This window comes from Narcine bancroftii, chromosome 5 (assembly GCF_036971445.1).
Source record: "Narcine bancroftii isolate sNarBan1 chromosome 5, sNarBan1.hap1, whole genome shotgun sequence".
Taxonomy (NCBI): Eukaryota; Metazoa; Chordata; class Chondrichthyes; order Torpediniformes; family Narcinidae; genus Narcine; species Narcine bancroftii.
In genome coordinates this window covers 77,027,010-77,045,879 of record NC_091473.1, presented here as the reverse complement: position 1 = coordinate 77,045,879, position 18,870 = coordinate 77,027,010, and the positions used below count along the sequence as shown (strand labels likewise).

Sequence of the window (18,870 nt, the reverse complement as noted above, 5' to 3'; positions counted from 1 at the left end):
ATTGGACTGTGAATGAAAGAACTTTTCTGAACTTACATACGCATTACATACATGTGCACTTAGAATTAGAAGGGGATTAAGTTAGGTTAAGTTAAGTTAATAGTAATAAGTTAAAGTTTGTTCCTGTTTTCATTTTTAAAGATAATTAAAAGCAACTTTTGTTGAAGTAACCATTTATCTTGGTGAATTTCTATTACTGCTGGGTTTTGGGGTCCTCTGGGTTCATAACTCTATCTCAATTATTATATTCAAAATTACTTTCTTGGCTGTAAATTGCTCAAAATGAACTCACGATTCCAAACCTTGTATTTAGCAATAAGAAATAGGAAAAGGAGAAGGATACAACAAATGACCAGTTTGAAAATTGAACATAAACAGAACAAATAGTTACTCCATGATATAATAAATTTTCCACTTCCATATAAAAATTAATTGTTAGCATGAGTTTTTATCAATTGTTGCTTTATAGGTTGAGAAGAGCACATTTATACATCCAAATAATCCATTCTTTTGGTCAAATACTCAAAATAAACTTGAAGTTTGAATGATATGATTAATCCTAAATATGGTGATTTTGGAGATATAGTGAAGAGGTGAAAAAATATTTAAATCAGAATGACGCTGGATTCTTCTCATCCTATTGAAAAAGGGACACAGTAACATCACTCTTCCACAAATGCCAGTTATCTCTTGCTTTTCTTGTGTGTGACCATTTCAGGCTTTGAGTTTGCAGGCTGTTCAAAATGGATCCATCTGACTAGTGAGTAGCTGCAGGTTTTGTTTTGTTTTCCCTTCCTGAGCCCAGGCCACTGTCACCAATTGGTCACCAAAATGGTCTTTATGGCTCAACCAAATAGTCCATAGAAACAGTCTCTTAAATCCCCCTAATGTTTCAGTCTCCACCACCATCCCTGGCAAGGCATTCCATGCACCCACAACTCTCTGCATAATAAACTGATGTCTTCCCTAAACTTCCTCCCTTCACTTTGTATTCATGTCCTCTTGTGTTTGCTATTCCAGCCCTGGGAAATAGCAGCTCTGCTAACCTTGCCTCATAAGACTTATTTTCCAGTCCAGGTAACATCCTGGTAAATCTCCTCTGCACCCTCTCCATAGCTTCCACATCCTTCCTGTAATGAGGTGACCATAACTGAACACAATATTCTAAATGTAGCTCACCAGAGATTTGTAGAGTTCCAACATGACATCTCAACTCTTGAACTCAATCCTCCTATTAATGAAGCACATTGTCCCATAGGCCTTCTTAACTATCCTATCAATCAGTATGGCAACCTTGAGGGATGTATGGATTTGGATCCAAAGATACCTCTGTTCATCCACACTCTTGTGTAACCAAATATTAACTCCGTACTCAGCCTTCTGGATTTTTCTTCCAAAAATACATCACCTCACACTTATCTAGATTGAATTCCATCTGCCACTTTTCTGCCCAACATCGTGACTATATCCTTTTGTAACTTTTGACAAACTCCAGCTTCATCCACAAATCTTCCAACCTTACTGTCATCCATAAACTTACTGACCCATCCTTCCATCTCTTCATCCAGGTCATTTATAAAAATGACAAAGAATAGGGGTCACAGACAAATTGTTATGGTACTCCACTAATCACTGACCTCCTTCCACTACTATTCTCTGCTTTCTACTAGTAAGCCAATTTGTTTTCCACATAACCAAGTGTGATGCACTATCGAACAGATAGCAGACATAAAACATAAAGTCTGTTCAACAGGCTTTATTCTACATAAACTTCCACAGAACTGGCTGTGAGAGTGCCATGCAAGCCCTGAGACTGACCTTGAGGGGCTGGATCTAGCTTATATTCCGAAGGGTGATTGGCAGCCAACCTGGTGGGGCTTGGTCCATTCAAGCCAGGTGTTGCCTTGTCCTCCAGTACTCTTCTGCAGGTACCCAGGTTGCCCCCTGCTGTAAGCTGGTGGTGTAACACCATGCAAAGTACCATGGATCCCATGCCTCAAGACTTTATGAACAAGTCTCTCATGGGGGACCTTGTCAAATGTCTTGCTAAAATCCAGGTAGACTACATCTACCATCTTACCCTCATCAATTTATTTTGTTACCTTCTCAAAAACCTCAATTAGCCTTATGAGGTACAACCTTCCTTTTACAAAGCTATGCTGACTATTCTTGAATTGACTGTACTTTTCCAATTGCTCATATATCCTCTCCTTGAAAAACATCTCCAATAGTTTGCCACCACTATCGTAAGACTCACCAGTCTATAATTCCCAGGATTCTCCTTTTTAACTTGTTTAAACAAGGGGACTACATTTTCCTTTTTCCAATCCTCCAGTACCTCCCCTACTGCTAAAGAGGATTCAAAGATCATAGCTACTGCCCCAGTTATCTCTTCTCTCACTTCCCTCAGAAACTTGGGGTATATCTTGTCTGGCCCTAAGGACATCAATGTTTTTAAGAAGATCCAACACTTCCTCTTCTTTAATCTCCACATTGTTCAGCACATAAGCCTGCCCTATTTCAACATCACTGTGATCAAGGTCCTTTTCTCTTGTTAGTACTGAAGCAAAGTTTTCATTTTTAGGACCTCCCCAACTTCCTCCACCTCCAGTCACATGTTGTCTCCTTTATCCTTTTGTGGCCTCACCTTCATTCTCATCATCTGTTTTTCACATATGCATAGAATGCCTTGGGATTGTCCTTATTTCTAAATGCCAAGGCCTTCCCATACCCCCTTCAAACTCTCCCAAGTCCTTTCTTAAGCTCCTTCCTGACTACCATATACTTCTCATGAGCCCTTCCTGTTTCCTCCTTCCTATTTCTAATATATACTTCCATCTTCCTCCTGACTACCTGCCTCACCTGTTTCGTCAACCATGGTTCCCTTTTCCTTGTCCCACTGGGACATACCTATCCTGGGAGTTAACACTCTACTATGTAATTGGATCAAGCATTTCCACACCTCCAGACCACAATAAGTGAAGATTAGTAAGAACTTCTCCTCCACAATCTCCATCAGTACCAGAGCTATAGGGCCATGTTCTTAACTCCCTGCTCTGCTCACTTTACATCTACAACTATGTGGATTGGTACAACAAAAACACCATCTATAAATTTGCCAACGATACCACAATAGTGGGTTGTATAAAGGAAGGGGATGATTCTGCATACAGGATGGAGATTGAAACTTGGCTGAATGGTGCAATAACAACATCCTTGCACCCTTTCATACTTGCACGTGGTCCCAGGAATTAATGGCCAATTGGCCTTTAAAGTGTCTAATGTGAAAGAAAAGTAATCTCAAGAGTGTCAGATGACATCATCTCATGCCGGGGAGTGATGGCCATGACCCCTAGTACAATCCCTGATGTCTGCAGACACTGGCATTGCAATCAGGCAAGTGTAGAATGGACAATTCATTCTGGGATAGAAATGACCCAAGTTTTTGGATGAGTGCATGAACGTGAAGGAAGAAAAGATTAAAATGAAGGTAAAAACTTTGGCATGGGAAATGCGCCACAGGAGAGGGAGAGAGGAAATAAATAGCAATAGCGGACAACTTTTAAACAGCATGGGAAAGTTGGTAGCACTATAGTACACAATTTATAAAGACTGTGGGAAAAAAGCAATGGAGGATCTGACTTCCCAGAATGCCTTGCAGCAGAGAAACCCCTCTATGAGTGCTCCTTACATGAAACTGTGCATGCAGCCCTTTCTCTACTGCACAGAATTCTGGGTGGACATGTTCACCATTGCTTTATCCCAAGATATTTTAAAATTTAGCGCGATAGCACTACTGTGACAGAGTATATAGAGGTGTTTGGGAGATATATTGGAAAAGGTTTGTTAGAGCTGGTCACACACAAACACTTTAAAACACAGAATTTTTTCAGGAGCTTTTGTAAGAGTGCTCAGACTCATGATGGACTGTTATTTGCAAAAGGCAACAAATGTAACAACAGGCAGTAGCAGCTTTGTCTGGAAAACAGAACTTACTGTCTGGAAGGTCATGTGATCTTTTTGGGCAGAGAACAGAAAAAAAGAGGCTTTGCACACAGAGAGGAGGGAGTGAGAGAGGAGAGAAACTGGAAAGCTTTGGAAATTGGCCTGATCAACAGAGAGGACTGGCCGTCCAGGGTTTCCCTTGGATTAGGTGAAACAGAAAGGAACTCTGTGGTGACCTGAAAAAAAGAGGTTATCACCTGGAGAACCCTGAAGGGGGCAAGTTGTGAATGTCCTAAAACAAGAAAAACTCTCTCTCTGAGAACCAACAAGAACCCTTCTGAGTGGTAACCATTTACCTGTTAAGCACCAAAGCCTGGTGAACTTTATTAATGTTAACTTATGTGCACAGTACAAGAATTGCCTGCAACCAGTGAGATTGGACTGTGAACCAAAGAAATTTTCTGAACTTACACACACATTACACACACGTGCGCTTAGAATTGGAAGGGGGTTAAATAGGTAAGTGAGTCAATAGAGATAATCTATTATCTTCAAAGATAAATGAAAGCAAATTTTGTTTAAGTAACCCTTTGTTGTGGTGCATATCTATTGTTGCTGGGTTTTGGGGTCCTCTGAACTCATAACACTACCACACTGTTTAAATTGTGTGCGATATTGCTACCAACTTTCCCATGCTGTTTAAAAATTTTGCATTTTTGTTATTTATTGTTCGCACTTTCCCACGGCCCCCTTTAAAGGTTTATAAAGGTCGACACAACACCAAAAGGAGCTGAAGGGCTCATACTGTGCTGTACATAAAGCTTAATTATGTCATAATTAGGCATGATTAATATTGTTTGAATATATAATCATAATACAATTGATCAGGATTTAGAGCAGGTCCAACATCCCTCGATGTGTCATGACGTCACCTGTAGAACGTAGAACAGTTCTAACCCCAAGGAGGGCTTCTTGCAAGTGTGAAAGCATTCAGTGTCCCAGTTAGGAGTGGTCAAGTGTGAAAAGCCAATCCCCCATTCCTATCCTAGGACACTGAATGGCCAATTTAGTGGAATGCAAGTGTGAAAGGGGCTAATGTCACCAAAACTAAGCAGCTGATTGTTGACTTCAGGAAAGGAAAGCCAGAGGTATACAATCCAGTGATCATTGGGGGATCAGAAGTGGAGAGGGTGAGCAAATTTAACTTCTTGGGAGTCACTATCTTGGAGGATCTTTCCTGGACCCACCACACCAATGGCATAGTGGAGAAAGCACATCAGAATCTTTACTTCCTCAGGAATTTGTGGTGGTTTCAACAAATTTCAACAGAATTGTTGGGCACTACCAGTTGCCCCAATAATCAGAAGAACAAAAACTGAGGGGATCGATAGGCTTTATTGTACATAAGAGTTGAGCTGGCCCGGATCCAAGCAAGGGAAGTGCAGAGAAGGGAGAGGTGGCTCGATTTTTATGGCCTGGGTCACAGGGGAGGAGTCCAGGCATGGGCCAGCCCATGCCTTTACCGGCCAATGAGTACATATAATTATACCATTACATTCACCCCCTCTTTTTAAACAGAAACCCCCCTTCTTTTTGACACAACAAGAGAAAAAAAAATCATCTAACTAGAGGTTTAGCCACACTGGCAACTTTCTCCTTCTGTGGGACTGCCAGGAAACAGTCCATGCTCTGCTGTTTGGGAGGGGAAGTGATCCTGGGGGGGGGGGGGGGGCAGGGGAGGGAACAGTTTGGGTTGGGGTGATGTTTGAGGGCTCCCGGGAGGAAGGGGAGTTTGATGTCTTTCAGAGGACCGACTCCTGGAGAGGAGAGCTGGGTGGCTTGGCCTTCAGTATTGCGCTCCCATGTGGGGTGGTCTGCTCTGTGAGATGAATGGTGGCAGGCATGGCAGTTTCGGGATCCTCAGCCCTCGCCAGGTCTCGGATAGGCACAGTGTCCTCGTGGCCATCGGGATATCTCACAAATATGTATTGTGGGTTGGCGTGTATGAGGTGTACCGCTTCAACCAGTGGATCCATCTTATGGCCCCTCACGTGTCTCCATAGCAGGACCAGCCCTGGGGTTGCCAGCCAAGGAGGAATGGAGGAACCATTCACCGATCTCTTAGGGAAAGCAAACAAGCATTCATGTGGTGTAGTGTTAGTCGTGGTGCACAGGAGAGATTGAATGGCATGGAACGCTTTGGACAAAACATCCTGCCAGCGGGACACCGACAAGATTTTGGACCTAAGGGCCAGGAACACCACCTTCTAGATGGTGGTGTTCTCCCTTTTCACCTGACCATTACCCCTGGGGTTATAGCTGGTGGTCCTGCTGGTGGCTATGCCTTTGGCCAGGAAGCACTGTCGGAGCTCCTCACTCATGAACGAGGTCCCCCAATCGCTGTGGATGTAATCAGGATACCCAAACAGGGTGAAGATACTGTGCAGCACCTTGATTACTGTTGCCGAGGTCATATCCAGGCAGGGAACAGCAAAGGGGAACCTGGAGAACTCGTCCATGACCATCATGAAGTAGGCATTCCTATTTGTAGTGGGTAGGGGGGCCTTGAAATTGACACTGAGCCGTTCAAAATGGCATGTGGCCTTAATGAGATGTACTTTTTTGGGTCAGTAGAACTGCGGCTTACATTCGGCGTAGATCTGGCAGTGTCTGGTCATGGACCGGACGTCCTCAACAGAGTACGGAAGGTTCCTAGTATTGATGATGTGTAATAACCTTATGACTTTGGGGTGGCACAGACCGTCATGCTGGGTCTGGAGGCAGTCGAGATGCACGCTGGTGCACGTCCCCTGGGATAGGCCATCTGAGGGATCGTTGAGTTTATCTGGTCAGTACAAGATATCATAATTATAGATGGAGAGCTCGATCCTCCACCTAAGAATCTTGTCATTTTTGATTTTACCCCGCTGTTTGGTATTAAACATGAAGGCCTCGGCCTTCTTGTCTGTCAACAAGGTAAACCTTTTACCAGCCAGGTAATGTCACCAGTGGCTCACCGCCTCAACGATCGCTTGGACCTCCTTCTCCACTGAGGAGTGACATACCTCAGGACATGCAAGGTGCGGGAGAAAAATCCTAACGGCCTGCCTGCCTGGTTAAGAGTGGTAGCCAAAGTGAAATCGGAGGCATCGCTATCCACCTGAAAAGGGATGGACTTGTCCACAGCATGCATCGTGGCCATTGCAATGTCTCCTCGGATCTGGTAGAATGCAGCTTGGGCTTCTGCTGATAACAGGAAAGTTGTGGACTTAATCAGGGGGTGGGCTTTATCAGCGTAATTGAGCACCCATTGTGCATAATAGGAAAACAGCCCCAGGCACTTCTTCAGCACCTTTAGGGTGTTTGGGACTAGGAGCTCCTTAAGAGGTCACATATGGTCGAGGTCCGGGGTAATGACACCATGTGCCACGATGCATCCAAGAAAGGCCAGGCAGTCTGTGTTGAACATGCACTTGCCCTTATTGTATGTCAAATTGAGATACTTGGCCATACGTAAGAACTCTGTGAGGTTCACGTCATGGCCCTGCTGGTCATGGCTGCAGATGGTGACATTGTCAAGGTATGGGAATGCCGCCATCAGCTTTTGCTCCTCCACCATCCGATCCACAACCCTCTGAAAAGCAGAGACACCATTAGTAACACTGAAAGGAAGTGAAAAAGTTTGCCATCGGCCTCAAACCCTTGTAGAGCCAGTCGCTCGGGCGAAGGGGAAGTTGATGATAGGCCGACTTGAGGTCAATGGTCGAAAAGACTCTGTATGATGCGATGTGACCATGTTGACCAAGTTGACTATCCGGGGTAGAGGGTACGCATCCAACTGGGTAAAGTGGTTGATGGTTTGACTGTAGTCAATCACCATCCGGGGCTTGCCTGCCACTCTGACCATGAGGACCTGTGCCCTCAAGGGGCTGGAGCTAGGGGCTAAGATCCCCTCCACCAAGAGTCGCCAAACCTCGGCCCGGATGAACACCATATCCTCAGTGCTGTAGCGCCTAATCTTGGTAACGATCGATTTACATTCCAGGGTGAGGTTCGCGAATAGTGATGGAGGGACCACCTGCAGGATGGTGAGTCTGCAGGTCAATGCTGGAGGCTGGGTACTCGATGGGGGGTGGGGTCCCATAAGTCGTGGCTTGCAAATGGTGAGCAGCGGTTGGGGGCCCCTGAACGCCATCGTCACACTCCTGAACTGACTCTGGAAGTCGAGGACCAGGAGGATCGGCAACAACAGAAAGTCTTTATATAACATTCCCTCCCCCCTACCGTCAGAGATGTCACACAGTACTCCTGGATACAAGTTCCCTGGACTTTCGCCGCTATCGACACGGATCCTGACATCAGCCAAATAGGTATTAAGAGTTTACGGGCCACCTCAGGGTGGATAAAACTTTCGGTACTCCACTATCAAAGAGGCAGTTCAATTTGTGCCCATTCACCTCGATCTGTATCATGGAGTTTGTGATCAGTGAGGGCTGGCCTGGTTCAAGGTGATCGATGCCAGGATGGGTGTGTCATGTTTTTCGTTGGTGGGGAGGCCCGATGTCCAAGATGGCGGCCTCCATGTTAACCACGCTGCCAATGTCAATGAAGAAGATGGAAGTGATCTCATTGGGGGCGGAAGTGGTGAGAGCTGCCACTGCATAGAAGATGGAGGTGGGAGCGGGTAAAATGGCGCTGCCTTTACCACGCATGCGGCCAGCACCGGAAGCTCCTCGGCCACACATGCTGTGCTGCTTTAGGATGGGGCTGTGGACCTGCAGACTCATTCATAGTGGCCCTTTCTCCTGCAGCCCGAGCAGGTAGCTCCTTTCGCGGGGCAGAGACATTGCAGATGTTTTGCCTGCCCACAGAAGTTGCATCTCGAGGATCCCGGTGCCACTGCAGCCGCAGTCGGGTCGGTTGTCCCTGACTCCCAGGATGGCAGCCCTCGCGGCGGCGCATACTGGATAGGACCGCTTCTGCCCGCGATCGACTCCACGTGGCGCTGGGCCAAGTCTAAGGTCCTGGCCAGTTGGATCACCTATTTCAATGGGATTTGATCCTCCTCGAGGAGAAGTTGTTAGATATAGTCCGACCTCAATCCCGACACACAAGCGTCCCGGACCAGGTCCTCCACGCACTGGGTCCCTGGTACAGGGACTGTGGGGTTCCCCAGTCTTTTCCCAGTGTGATCAGGGCTCAGATGAACTCTTCTACCAACTCACCAGGCTGCTGTTTTCTGGATGCCAGGAGGTAACAGGAGTAGAACTCATTGATTTTGGGTTTGTATAATGCCCGTAGCTCAGCCATTGCCTTGGTGCAGGTCGTGCAGTTTCTGATGGCCTGGAAAGCCCTCTGGCTGACTCTTGCCTGTAGGACTTGCAACCTCTTCTCATCCGAGTCGACCACTCCAGCAGCGGCCTCCAGAAAGTTGTTGAAGCAATTGATCCATTGTTTGAAGAGTTCTGATGCACCTGGGACTTGGGGATCCACCTCTAGCTGAATGGGGCGCAGCAACTTCTGTATTACCAGTGACATTAAAATTTTATGTACAATAAATTGTTGGGCACTACCATTGCCCCGATAATCACAAAGTCAAAGACTGAGGGGAAAGATAGGCTTTATTGTACATAATACTTGAGCTGGCCCAGATCCAAGCTAAGGAAGTGCAGGGAAGGGAGAGGTGGCTCGAACTTTATGGCCTGGGTCACAGGGGAAGAGTCCTGGGGAGAGTGTCATCAGGGGGCGGGCCAGCCTGAGTCTTTACAGGCCAATGACTATATACAATCCATACCATTACAAGAGATGTGGTAGAAAGTGTGCTGACCAGTTGCTTCATGGTCTGGAAACACCAACACCCCTGAGTATAATGCCCTCCAAAAGGTAGTGGACACAGCCCAGGACATTACAGGCAAAACCCTCCACATTATTAAGCACATCTACAGGGAGCGCTGTGGTCAGGAAGCAGCAACCCAGCACATGTTCTGTTCTCGCTGCTGCCATCAGAAAAGAGGTATAGGTGCCAGAAGACTCGCACCACCAGGTTCAGGAACAGCTGCTACCCCTCCACCATCAGACTCCTCAATGACAAACTCAATCAGACACTCATTTAAGGACCCTTACATGTGCACTTTATTGATTTTATTCTTGTTCCCTTTGTATTGCACCGTCATTTTGTTCACAGTTTTGTTTGTCTATATGTTTTATGCTGTGTACAGTTTATTTTTTGCACTGCCATTTAGTGTTAATTCTGCTCCACCTGCACGAATAAAGGAATCTCAGGGTTGTATGTGATTTCATGATGAACTAGACAATAAATCTGAAATCTTGAACCCAGAATTTGGGATAGTGGTAGTTCACTCCTGTGTTGAATTGCACTGCACAGAGGTCAATGATCACACTAAACATGATTATGTGACACTTCATTTATTCAAGAACACTTAGTACAAAATTATTTTTGTTTTTTATTTTTACAAAGTACATCTGCATTAAAGAATTATGCATTGGAAAATTCTAAGCTGTTGAAAAAAATCTGGAAAATTAAATAGCAAACTCTTGTGTAAAATATACAAAACTCAATTTGAACCCTAATAGATAAAATAAATTCCTGGTAACCATTACATGAAGCATTTACCTCAACTGCTAATGCAATAAGCTGTTATAAAATGGAAATCAACTTGGTCCTTTCCACTCTCTCCTGTCGAGGCAAAGTTCCAATACATCCTTTTGAAGAGTTTGGGAATTGATCAAAAGTATTTTGGCCAAAATATAAACTTACAAACAGAATTATTAAAAACATATATTATGAATCATTAATATAGTTTTGTACAGCTGGCTGTGTGGAAATCGGTTGCAGCATTCCATCCATCTTACAATGTGAACAATTCAGAAGTTACTCAATTGGCTGTAAAGCTCTTTGGAATGTCTTGAGGCATAGAATGGCATTGTACAAATGCAAGTCATACTTCTTTGTACAGCTTTCAGCTGTTGATGTTAGTTGGAATGCAATAAATCAAGTTTCTCTTCTAACATTTTGAAGCCCTGAAGTGAGATGAAATTTCACTCTCAATTGGAAACAAGTTCACATTAAGCCAGAAAACTATTTGTAAGTGAACAATAGAAACAAAGAATGCTTAAAAAAAATATAAGTAGTAATTGTCATTATAGAGTAAATCTGTGGAAGTTAACTACGGATTACCATCAACTGACCTATTGCACAAGACTGGACTTAAATTAATTTTTCAAAGAGTTATTTGCCTGCTTCAGTTGGAAAGTATTGTTTGTCTGTTCACTGATAAATGGAAATGTGGAATATTATTTGATTCTGAAATTTATTCTTCTCAGGGCCTTTTTCAATCAAGATTCACAGTTCGACTCTGGAAAAATGGCCATGATCTCTGGCATCTCCACAAGTGGTCAGATATCTCAGCCCAATTTTATCTCAGGCAGTCTAGTAAATCTGTGAAAGGAGCCTAATTGCCTTTGTGTTCCACCCATTGTCATTCCCAATTTCTCTGCCTCATAGACTAACTTGTTTTTTTTCCTTTCTCAGTTCTGAAATATGACATATTTCTCTTTCCACAAATAATGCCTGTCGAGAAAGCATTCCTGACATTTTCTGTATTTTCCGTAAATACCCAGAGATATTGTATGATGCACAGTTACTCAAACTTATCATCTGAAATCAGACTTCTGTTGTTTGATTAAATACCAATCGAACCCAAAGGTTTTTGCCTTTTTCTGCATTCAGTTTGCACCTTGGCATGATTTTGGTCTGTATCAATGAACTGTGATAATTCCATTCACAAATAATAAGCCACCATCTTGAATCTGGTTCAAAGAATCAGTTGGCTTCAACATAGTAACACGTGTTCTGATGTAAAGTAAGTAATGATGGTTTATATACATTATTTTTAAGCAGATCAACTGCAGAGCTTAAACTTTGAAAACCAATTATAAAAATAATTTGCAATATGAAAAATGGATGAATTATATAAAGCTAAACATTATACAAAGCTTTTTATAACCACCATGTTTCTTCAAACTCAACATGATAAATTTGCCATACTTTAAAATATGAAGTGCTAAAAATAATATTTCCTGAAGCAAAATTAGCTTTTAGCTTTTCAATTCACACACAATTAAAAAAATATATATATTTATATATCTATATATATATAGATATATATATAGATATATTTATCAATCTATCTATATCTATATATAGATATATATATAGATATATTTATCTATCTATCTATATCTATATATATAGATATATATATAGATATATTTATCTATCTATCTATATATATAGATATATATAGATATATATAAAAAGTTCATTTTTAAAAAGTCTGTGCTTTATTTTGGAGTTACTAGTCTAACTTTAAAGACCAAAAACATTTTAATAAATTTTTAAATTAGGGAACTACTATTCTCATGAAAATACATTCATACTTACGTTCAAGCAGATTGACATTCTTGAAATGTCTATGTGAGGGAAAATGTTTTGGATGAATCCAGTGATAACTCATGACCATAAAAGTAAAAATGAAATTAATAGCCACAATTCTGGCATTTCATTGCTTCAGTACCAAGACTTCATGTACAACAACAGTTTCCTCAAACATTTTCATCACTAATTATGGGTCCATTTGATGGATTTTCTGTTGGTTGTTTGTTGCTACTGCTGTCAGACTTTGCAGATACCTCTTCTTTATTTTCTAAGGGATTTCTGACAGCTTCTTGCTGGAATTTGTCTTCTAAGGTGGTTTCAGAGATGATCTCAACTGAAGTTTCTGATGGACCATTGGCAGACATTAATGTCCCATTCTGCACGGGGTAAGAGCTGGCAATAGCATCATAAAGGAACTGGTACTGCTCCTGTCAAAGTGGACCAAGCATGATGTTATTTGTCTTTTTAATGTCAAGGCACACAACATTGCAGATTCTATACCCAGAAATAGTGTATAATTTGTCCAAAAAAAGTACTGTCCTAGAGTAAAACATGAAAGTTTGCAGATACCATGATTGAGGTAAAAACGCAATGTTGAAGTAACTCAGTTTGATATAGCAAAGATAATGATTCATAACCAATGTTTTGGGCTTGAGCCCGAGTATTCTCTTAGCCTAATTACAATGAAGTCAAAGCTGGAACTACTATCCAATCTCTTTCGATAAACCTCTTTAACCTGGCAATAAAACTTCAATGATCTACTCTGATAGTTCAAAAATCATAATAGCTCACTAAATGCTGTGTCCTTGCACCCTTTAACACACTGGGATCCTCGTTCCTCTAGACCCTTTAAATTCATCTGGCTCTGTTTATCCACACTCCCTTGGAACTCACCAGGGCCCCACTTCCCTTTAAATTTACTGGTGAAATTGTGTTATGTACAAAATTGTATTCAATAGTTCTGAATATCAAGCAGGCCAGTACCAATGTCGAGAAGATACCAGTTCAAAGGACTTTTACTGTAGTTTATCTCCTTTTCTCAAAATCTTACAGCAGATCTCTCTAATCAAGGTCTGATAGTTAAAGGAAAGGTGGATAATTCAATTGCACAGTGAATCCCATCTGTATTGATATCCTCTCCTGTTCAAAGGATCGTTTTACAAATCTTTTGGAGATACATATCAAGTCTACACTTTGCTTACAATGAATTAAGAGTGAGAGAAAGGAAATTGCATAAATGTTGATGGATTTAGCACTAAATTTAAAGCAAGATGCATAAGAAACAGGACAACTTATTACATGGGGTCAAGAATGACTTCAGCATTAGCAAATGCAGGTCTAAGATGGGGAGGCTAAGATCAGTGCACAAAATTTTATTGAAAATGAAACCTAACGTGCAACTACAGTAAAGAGCTGGTAGACAGAACAATTAATTCTTTGTAGCTAATGAGGAAATGCTGTTGGATAATCTATTGCTGCTATTTCCTGAATGTACTTGAGCCAGCTAACATTGCTATCAATGACACAGCTCTGTGGAAATCCAAAGCCTTCAGAGGTAGTTTGGCAACCCTTCTAGTCTAGGAGAGGGTAAAGTATCTGATGCAGGGAGGGTAGATGGGTCAAGTTTTGCAGTGCAAATCTAATTTAGCAGTGGAGCCCAGAGTACAGGTTCTAATCCACTCAGAACCCCTCTGATAAAATTTACCTTTTATGTCTTGACACAGGGATGAATATTGTGTGATCAATTTGAAATGAATCACTTGCATAAACTGGATCTTATCCATCTCATATGGCTGATACAACAATATTGCTTCATGCCATCACTTCCAGGAATATGTCTGTTGTGAGTAGAGGAAATATGGCCTCGTTGCCTGTCTGGAATGTGTGTGTTGCAGGTGGTCATGTATCCTCCCAGCCTGAAACTTATTCAGAAGCCACATCACCTGTCAATCAAAGTTGGACTCTGGCCACCCATTAGTGCACACTTGCTGTTGGCTAAAATCTCTTAGGGTCATTATTGGCTAGAAACACCTATTAGAACTGTATATATCACCAAACACAGCACATTCTTTCTCTCTGCCTTGTGGTTCAAGCCCCGGACATCACTCCACACCAGGTCGCTGCTGTGGACATCACTGGAAGTGTCATGGGTAAAGTGTGCACTCCACTGAAGCTGATCTGTAGTATTACAATAAATCAATACTTGCAGAGAACCACAGCCCCATTGGTACAGGAAACCAGATGTGTGTAAGAGTCCCTGTTTGTAGTGTCTGTACTCAAGTGAGTGAACATGTCGAGTATCTTTTCTTTGGCTTGGCTTCGCGGACGAAGATTTATGGAGGGGGTAAAAAGTCCACGTCAGCTGCAGGCTCGTTTGTGGCTGACAAGTCCGATGCGGGACAGGCAGACATGATTGCAGCGGTTGCAGGGGAAAATTGGTTGGTTGGGGTTGGGTGTTGGGTTTTTCCTCCTTTGCCTTTTGTCAGTGAGGTGGGCTCTGCGGTCTTCTTCAAAGGAGGTTGCTGCCCGCCAAACTGTGAGGCGCCAAGATTCACGGTTTGAGGCGTTATCAGCCCACTGGCGGTGGTCAATGTGGCAGGCATCAAGAGATTTCTTTAGGCAGTCCTTGTACCTTTTCTTTGGTGCACCTCTGTCACGGTGGCCAGTGGAGAGCTTGCCATATAACACGATCTTGGGAAGGCGATGGTCCTCCATTCTGGAGACGTGACCCATCCAGCGCAGCTGGATCTTCAGCAGCGTGGACTCGATGCTGTCGACCTCTGCCATCTCGAGTACTTCGACGTTAGGGATGTAAGCGCTCCAATGGATGTTGAGGATGGAGCGGAGACAACGCTGGTGGAAGCGTTCTAGGAGCCGTAGGTGGTGCCGGTAGAGGACCCATGATTCGGAGCCGAACAGGAGTGTGGGTATGACAACGGCTCTGTATACGCTTATCTTTGTGAGGTTTTTCAGTTGGTTGTTTTTCCAGACTCTTTTGTGTAGTCTTCCAAAGGCGCTATTTGCCTTGGCGAGTCTGTTGTCTATCTCATTGTTGATCCTTGCATCTGATGAAATGGTGCAGCCGAGATAGGTAAACTGGTTGACCGTTTTGAGTTTTGTGTGCCCGATGGAGATGTGGGGGGGCTGGTAGTCATGGTGGGGAGCTGGCTGATGGAGGACCTCAGTTTTCTTCAGGCTGACTTCCAGGCCAAACATTTTGGCAGTTTCCGCAAAGCAGGACGTCAAGCGCTGAAGAGCTGGCTCTGAATGGGCAACTAAAGCGGCATCGTCTGCAAAGAGTAGTTCACGGACAAGTTTCTCTTGTGTCTTGGTGTGAGCTTGCAGGCGCCTCAGATTGAAGAGACTGCCATCCGTGCGATACCGGATGTAAACAGCGTCTTCATTTTTGGGGTCTTTCATGGCTTGGTTCAGCATCATGCTGAAGAAGATTGAAAAGAGGGTTGGTGCGAGAACACAGCCTTGCTTCACGCCATTGTTAATGTCGAGTATAGTAGGTTCACTAATGTCAGAGTCCAACTTAAGTGAAATAGTAATCGATTACCATTCAACATTCTCCCCTATTTGTCTCCTATGTGTTAATTAAAGTTATGTGTTATTGTAACACTTGTATTTAGACTCATCTCTCTGTAAACCTATTGAACATGATACATTTCTTAGCACAACAATTGGTGCAGCAAGATTTTTGGCTAGACACACATGTAGTCTTAACTATGTGGGAGTAGAAGATCATACTAACAATGTAGAAGATCATATTAGTATGTGTGTGGATGTCCTGTCAGGTGTATGTGTGATTGTGTACCTTCTCACCAATGGGGGCAGCAGGATACAACCCACAGATAGGGAAGGAACCCCAGGGTCAGATTATAAAATCCCCAAGTGGATCAATGACTATCAGGGGTTTAGCCATGCCATGCCAGTCAATTTGGTCAAATGGTTGGACACCCACAGAGAGAAGACAGGGCACCACTTCATCTCCCACCTGGAGTTGCTGGTGTTTCCCAAGGTTGTGGGGAAGGTGTGGGGGAGCCCTACAGATATCTCTACTTGGGTGCCAGTGGGGATAATCAGGATACATAGAATGATAGGGAGATAGAATCCCAGAGGCATCACTGTTGTGCCCTGCAAGAGGCAGTGCAGATTGCTCAAGGCCAAGTGACCAACTTAGAAATTAAAGTCATGGAGACAGCTTTCAAGGTGATTGAAACACAGCAGCTGCAAGTAGCTCACTGGTCTGGCTCGCAGTTTGACCCAGAAAAAGTCTGAGGCATTCTCTAGCAGGGGAAAAGGTTTGACACATGGTTGGGGGATTGGCATGTGTGCATGGATGTGATAGCCATAAGGAAAATGAGCCCCACGACATGTCCTCCTCCCTGCCTGCCGAGTCTTTGCAAACCTGACCAGTGACCACGTGGTCCCAGACCTGCCATGAGGGCATGCTGCTAACCCTCCAAAAAGGGGAAGTATCTGAAAATGGGGGGACCTCAGATGGGAATGTTTAATGTGAGATAATTGAGTCCTGGAACTACTCTGCTAAGGGGCAACCAGGCAAGAGGATCGATACCCACTAGTGGCCAAGCAAACACCTGCCATGCTGCTGCTTCAGTTGGGAGATGAGGGGGCCCCCAATTTCCTACTCTCTCATTGGGAAGCAAGTGCCCTGGGTGGTCCATCTTACCAGTAGATGACTGGCAATGCCTTGTGTATGTCGCCAGAAGGGGGTCGATAATGGCACCACCTTATGGGAATGGGTGGTGACTGTGGTCTGGGCCAGGTTTCCTGCCCTCGTAGAATGCAGTTTGACAAGGGCAGCCACAGAGGCACAATTTGGCATGGGGACACAGATTGTAAGGGAATCATGGATATCTATGGGGGCACCACTACCCATGGAGCACAAAGGTGACTGGAGCCTTGGTGGGCTATTTAGTCATAACTGCATTCCTTGATTTTGGAGGCTTGTCTTCCCCTCATGGGACTGGCAACCAGGAAAGCAGTCCTGGAAGCTATTACCCTCCTGTAGGAATTCAAGTACACAGAACAGGGAGCACCCACTCAAGTTTGCAGGGCTGAGGGGAAGTTCAGCGAAGTTACCCTGCCGGTGGCTTATAGAGATATGTATGCTCTCTGAAGAGAGCATTGGGTGAAGCTTCCCATGCATGCCCACTCTGAATTGGACTAGCCTCCCTATTGGAGGTGGCCCCTGACTAATCTATCTTTTGAGCTCTCCCAACCCTCCTCCACAGGAGAAGACTAGCCTTTAAGCTCTTCTTTTTCTCAATGTGAGGGTCTATGAAATGCTCATTGAAACAGACTGCTGCTGTCCCATCACCGATTCCTGCCATCACACTGTCCAACAACTAGCAAGAAACACTTGTCACTTATTATGCAAAGAACTCTCAGCAAGACAGGCAAGAGCTGTTGACATGGAAACCTAAACCTCAATAATATTTGATCACCTCTTTTATTACATGCATTCTGGGTGCAGATTTTGTAATGGTCCTTTTGCTTCATTTTTTTTGTTTTTAATCACCCTGAGCTGAAGTAATAATGTCTTTAAGTACACTCAGGGAATTGGATTTACAGTTCATTGCTTCAAAGTTACAGTTTATATGTAGAATGTCACAGATCAAACACTAGTAAGAAACATTATATATAATTTTGTTTCACTTAACAATGACAGTGTCGTTTCAGCTCTCCCATTAACAGAAACAAATACCTCATGGCGTGGGGGATTGTGGAGCTTTTATTTAAAATCACCAATTGGCTAACTTGCAGTCCTGATTCCTCCTGGCTATTGTTACAGGGATCCAACACAGGCATTTGTGGCACCTGTTTAAAGAGAACGTGAGCAGGAATGGCATCACGGTGTCAGATGACAGCCCGGGAAAACAGGGAGCCCCGGGGTGCACCCTGGATATATGTCTGCTGGCCATCTGGGCTCTATGTTTAGGGAGTGCCCAAGCGTGAGGCCAAGGCACGGGATGCTCAAGCCAAGAGAGGGCTCTGTCACCTGATGGATAACTGCACTGCCTGCTCGCAGACATTGGTGGTAAGGGTATTCACATTTGCTAGCCAAGCCAGAGGAACCAGGCACGTGAGTCAGTGACCAATCAAATTTCTTTCTCTACCCTCCCCTCTGCCACTGGGGAGTGCTTTCACAGCATCCTGCTCCATCAGAAACATAGCGACCCTGTTTGGTCGGAGTGAGGGATGGGGTGGGTGTGGTCATTGAATTTGTCGAGCCTATGAAAGGCACTTGTGTATATGTATCGAGCCGGTTGATTGGTATCTATTTTGAACATATTTTTGTTCTTTTTTTCTTTTTCCTTTTTTTTTAATAGTTATAGCATGTACATAGATCGTCTTCGTAGCGATTGCAGAATAATATGACTTCCGAGAGGTAGAACACTGTTTCTGGAGGAAATATGGCCTCCCTGCCTGTCTGGAAT

General features: G+C 43.7%; 1 protein-coding gene across 36 annotated transcripts in view; it reads right to left on the bottom strand.

Annotated features, from left to right (window-relative positions):
- Positions 1-10,355: 10,355 nt before the first annotated feature.
- ptprc (protein tyrosine phosphatase receptor type C) overlaps positions 10,356-18,870 on the bottom strand; it is a 287,098-nt gene continuing 278,583 nt past the window's right edge. For 35 of the 36 annotated variants that reach the window (XM_069937885.1, XM_069937884.1, XM_069937913.1 and 32 more), the window contains one exon: positions 12,276-12,831. In XM_069937885.1, the coding sequence (XP_069793986.1) occupies positions 12,571-12,831 (261 nt within the window). In that variant the 3' untranslated portion in view covers positions 12,276-12,570. Of the gene's footprint in view, positions 10,987-12,275; positions 12,832-18,870 lie in introns of those variants that run through there. The other variant, XR_011357642.1, reaches the window with a different exon arrangement.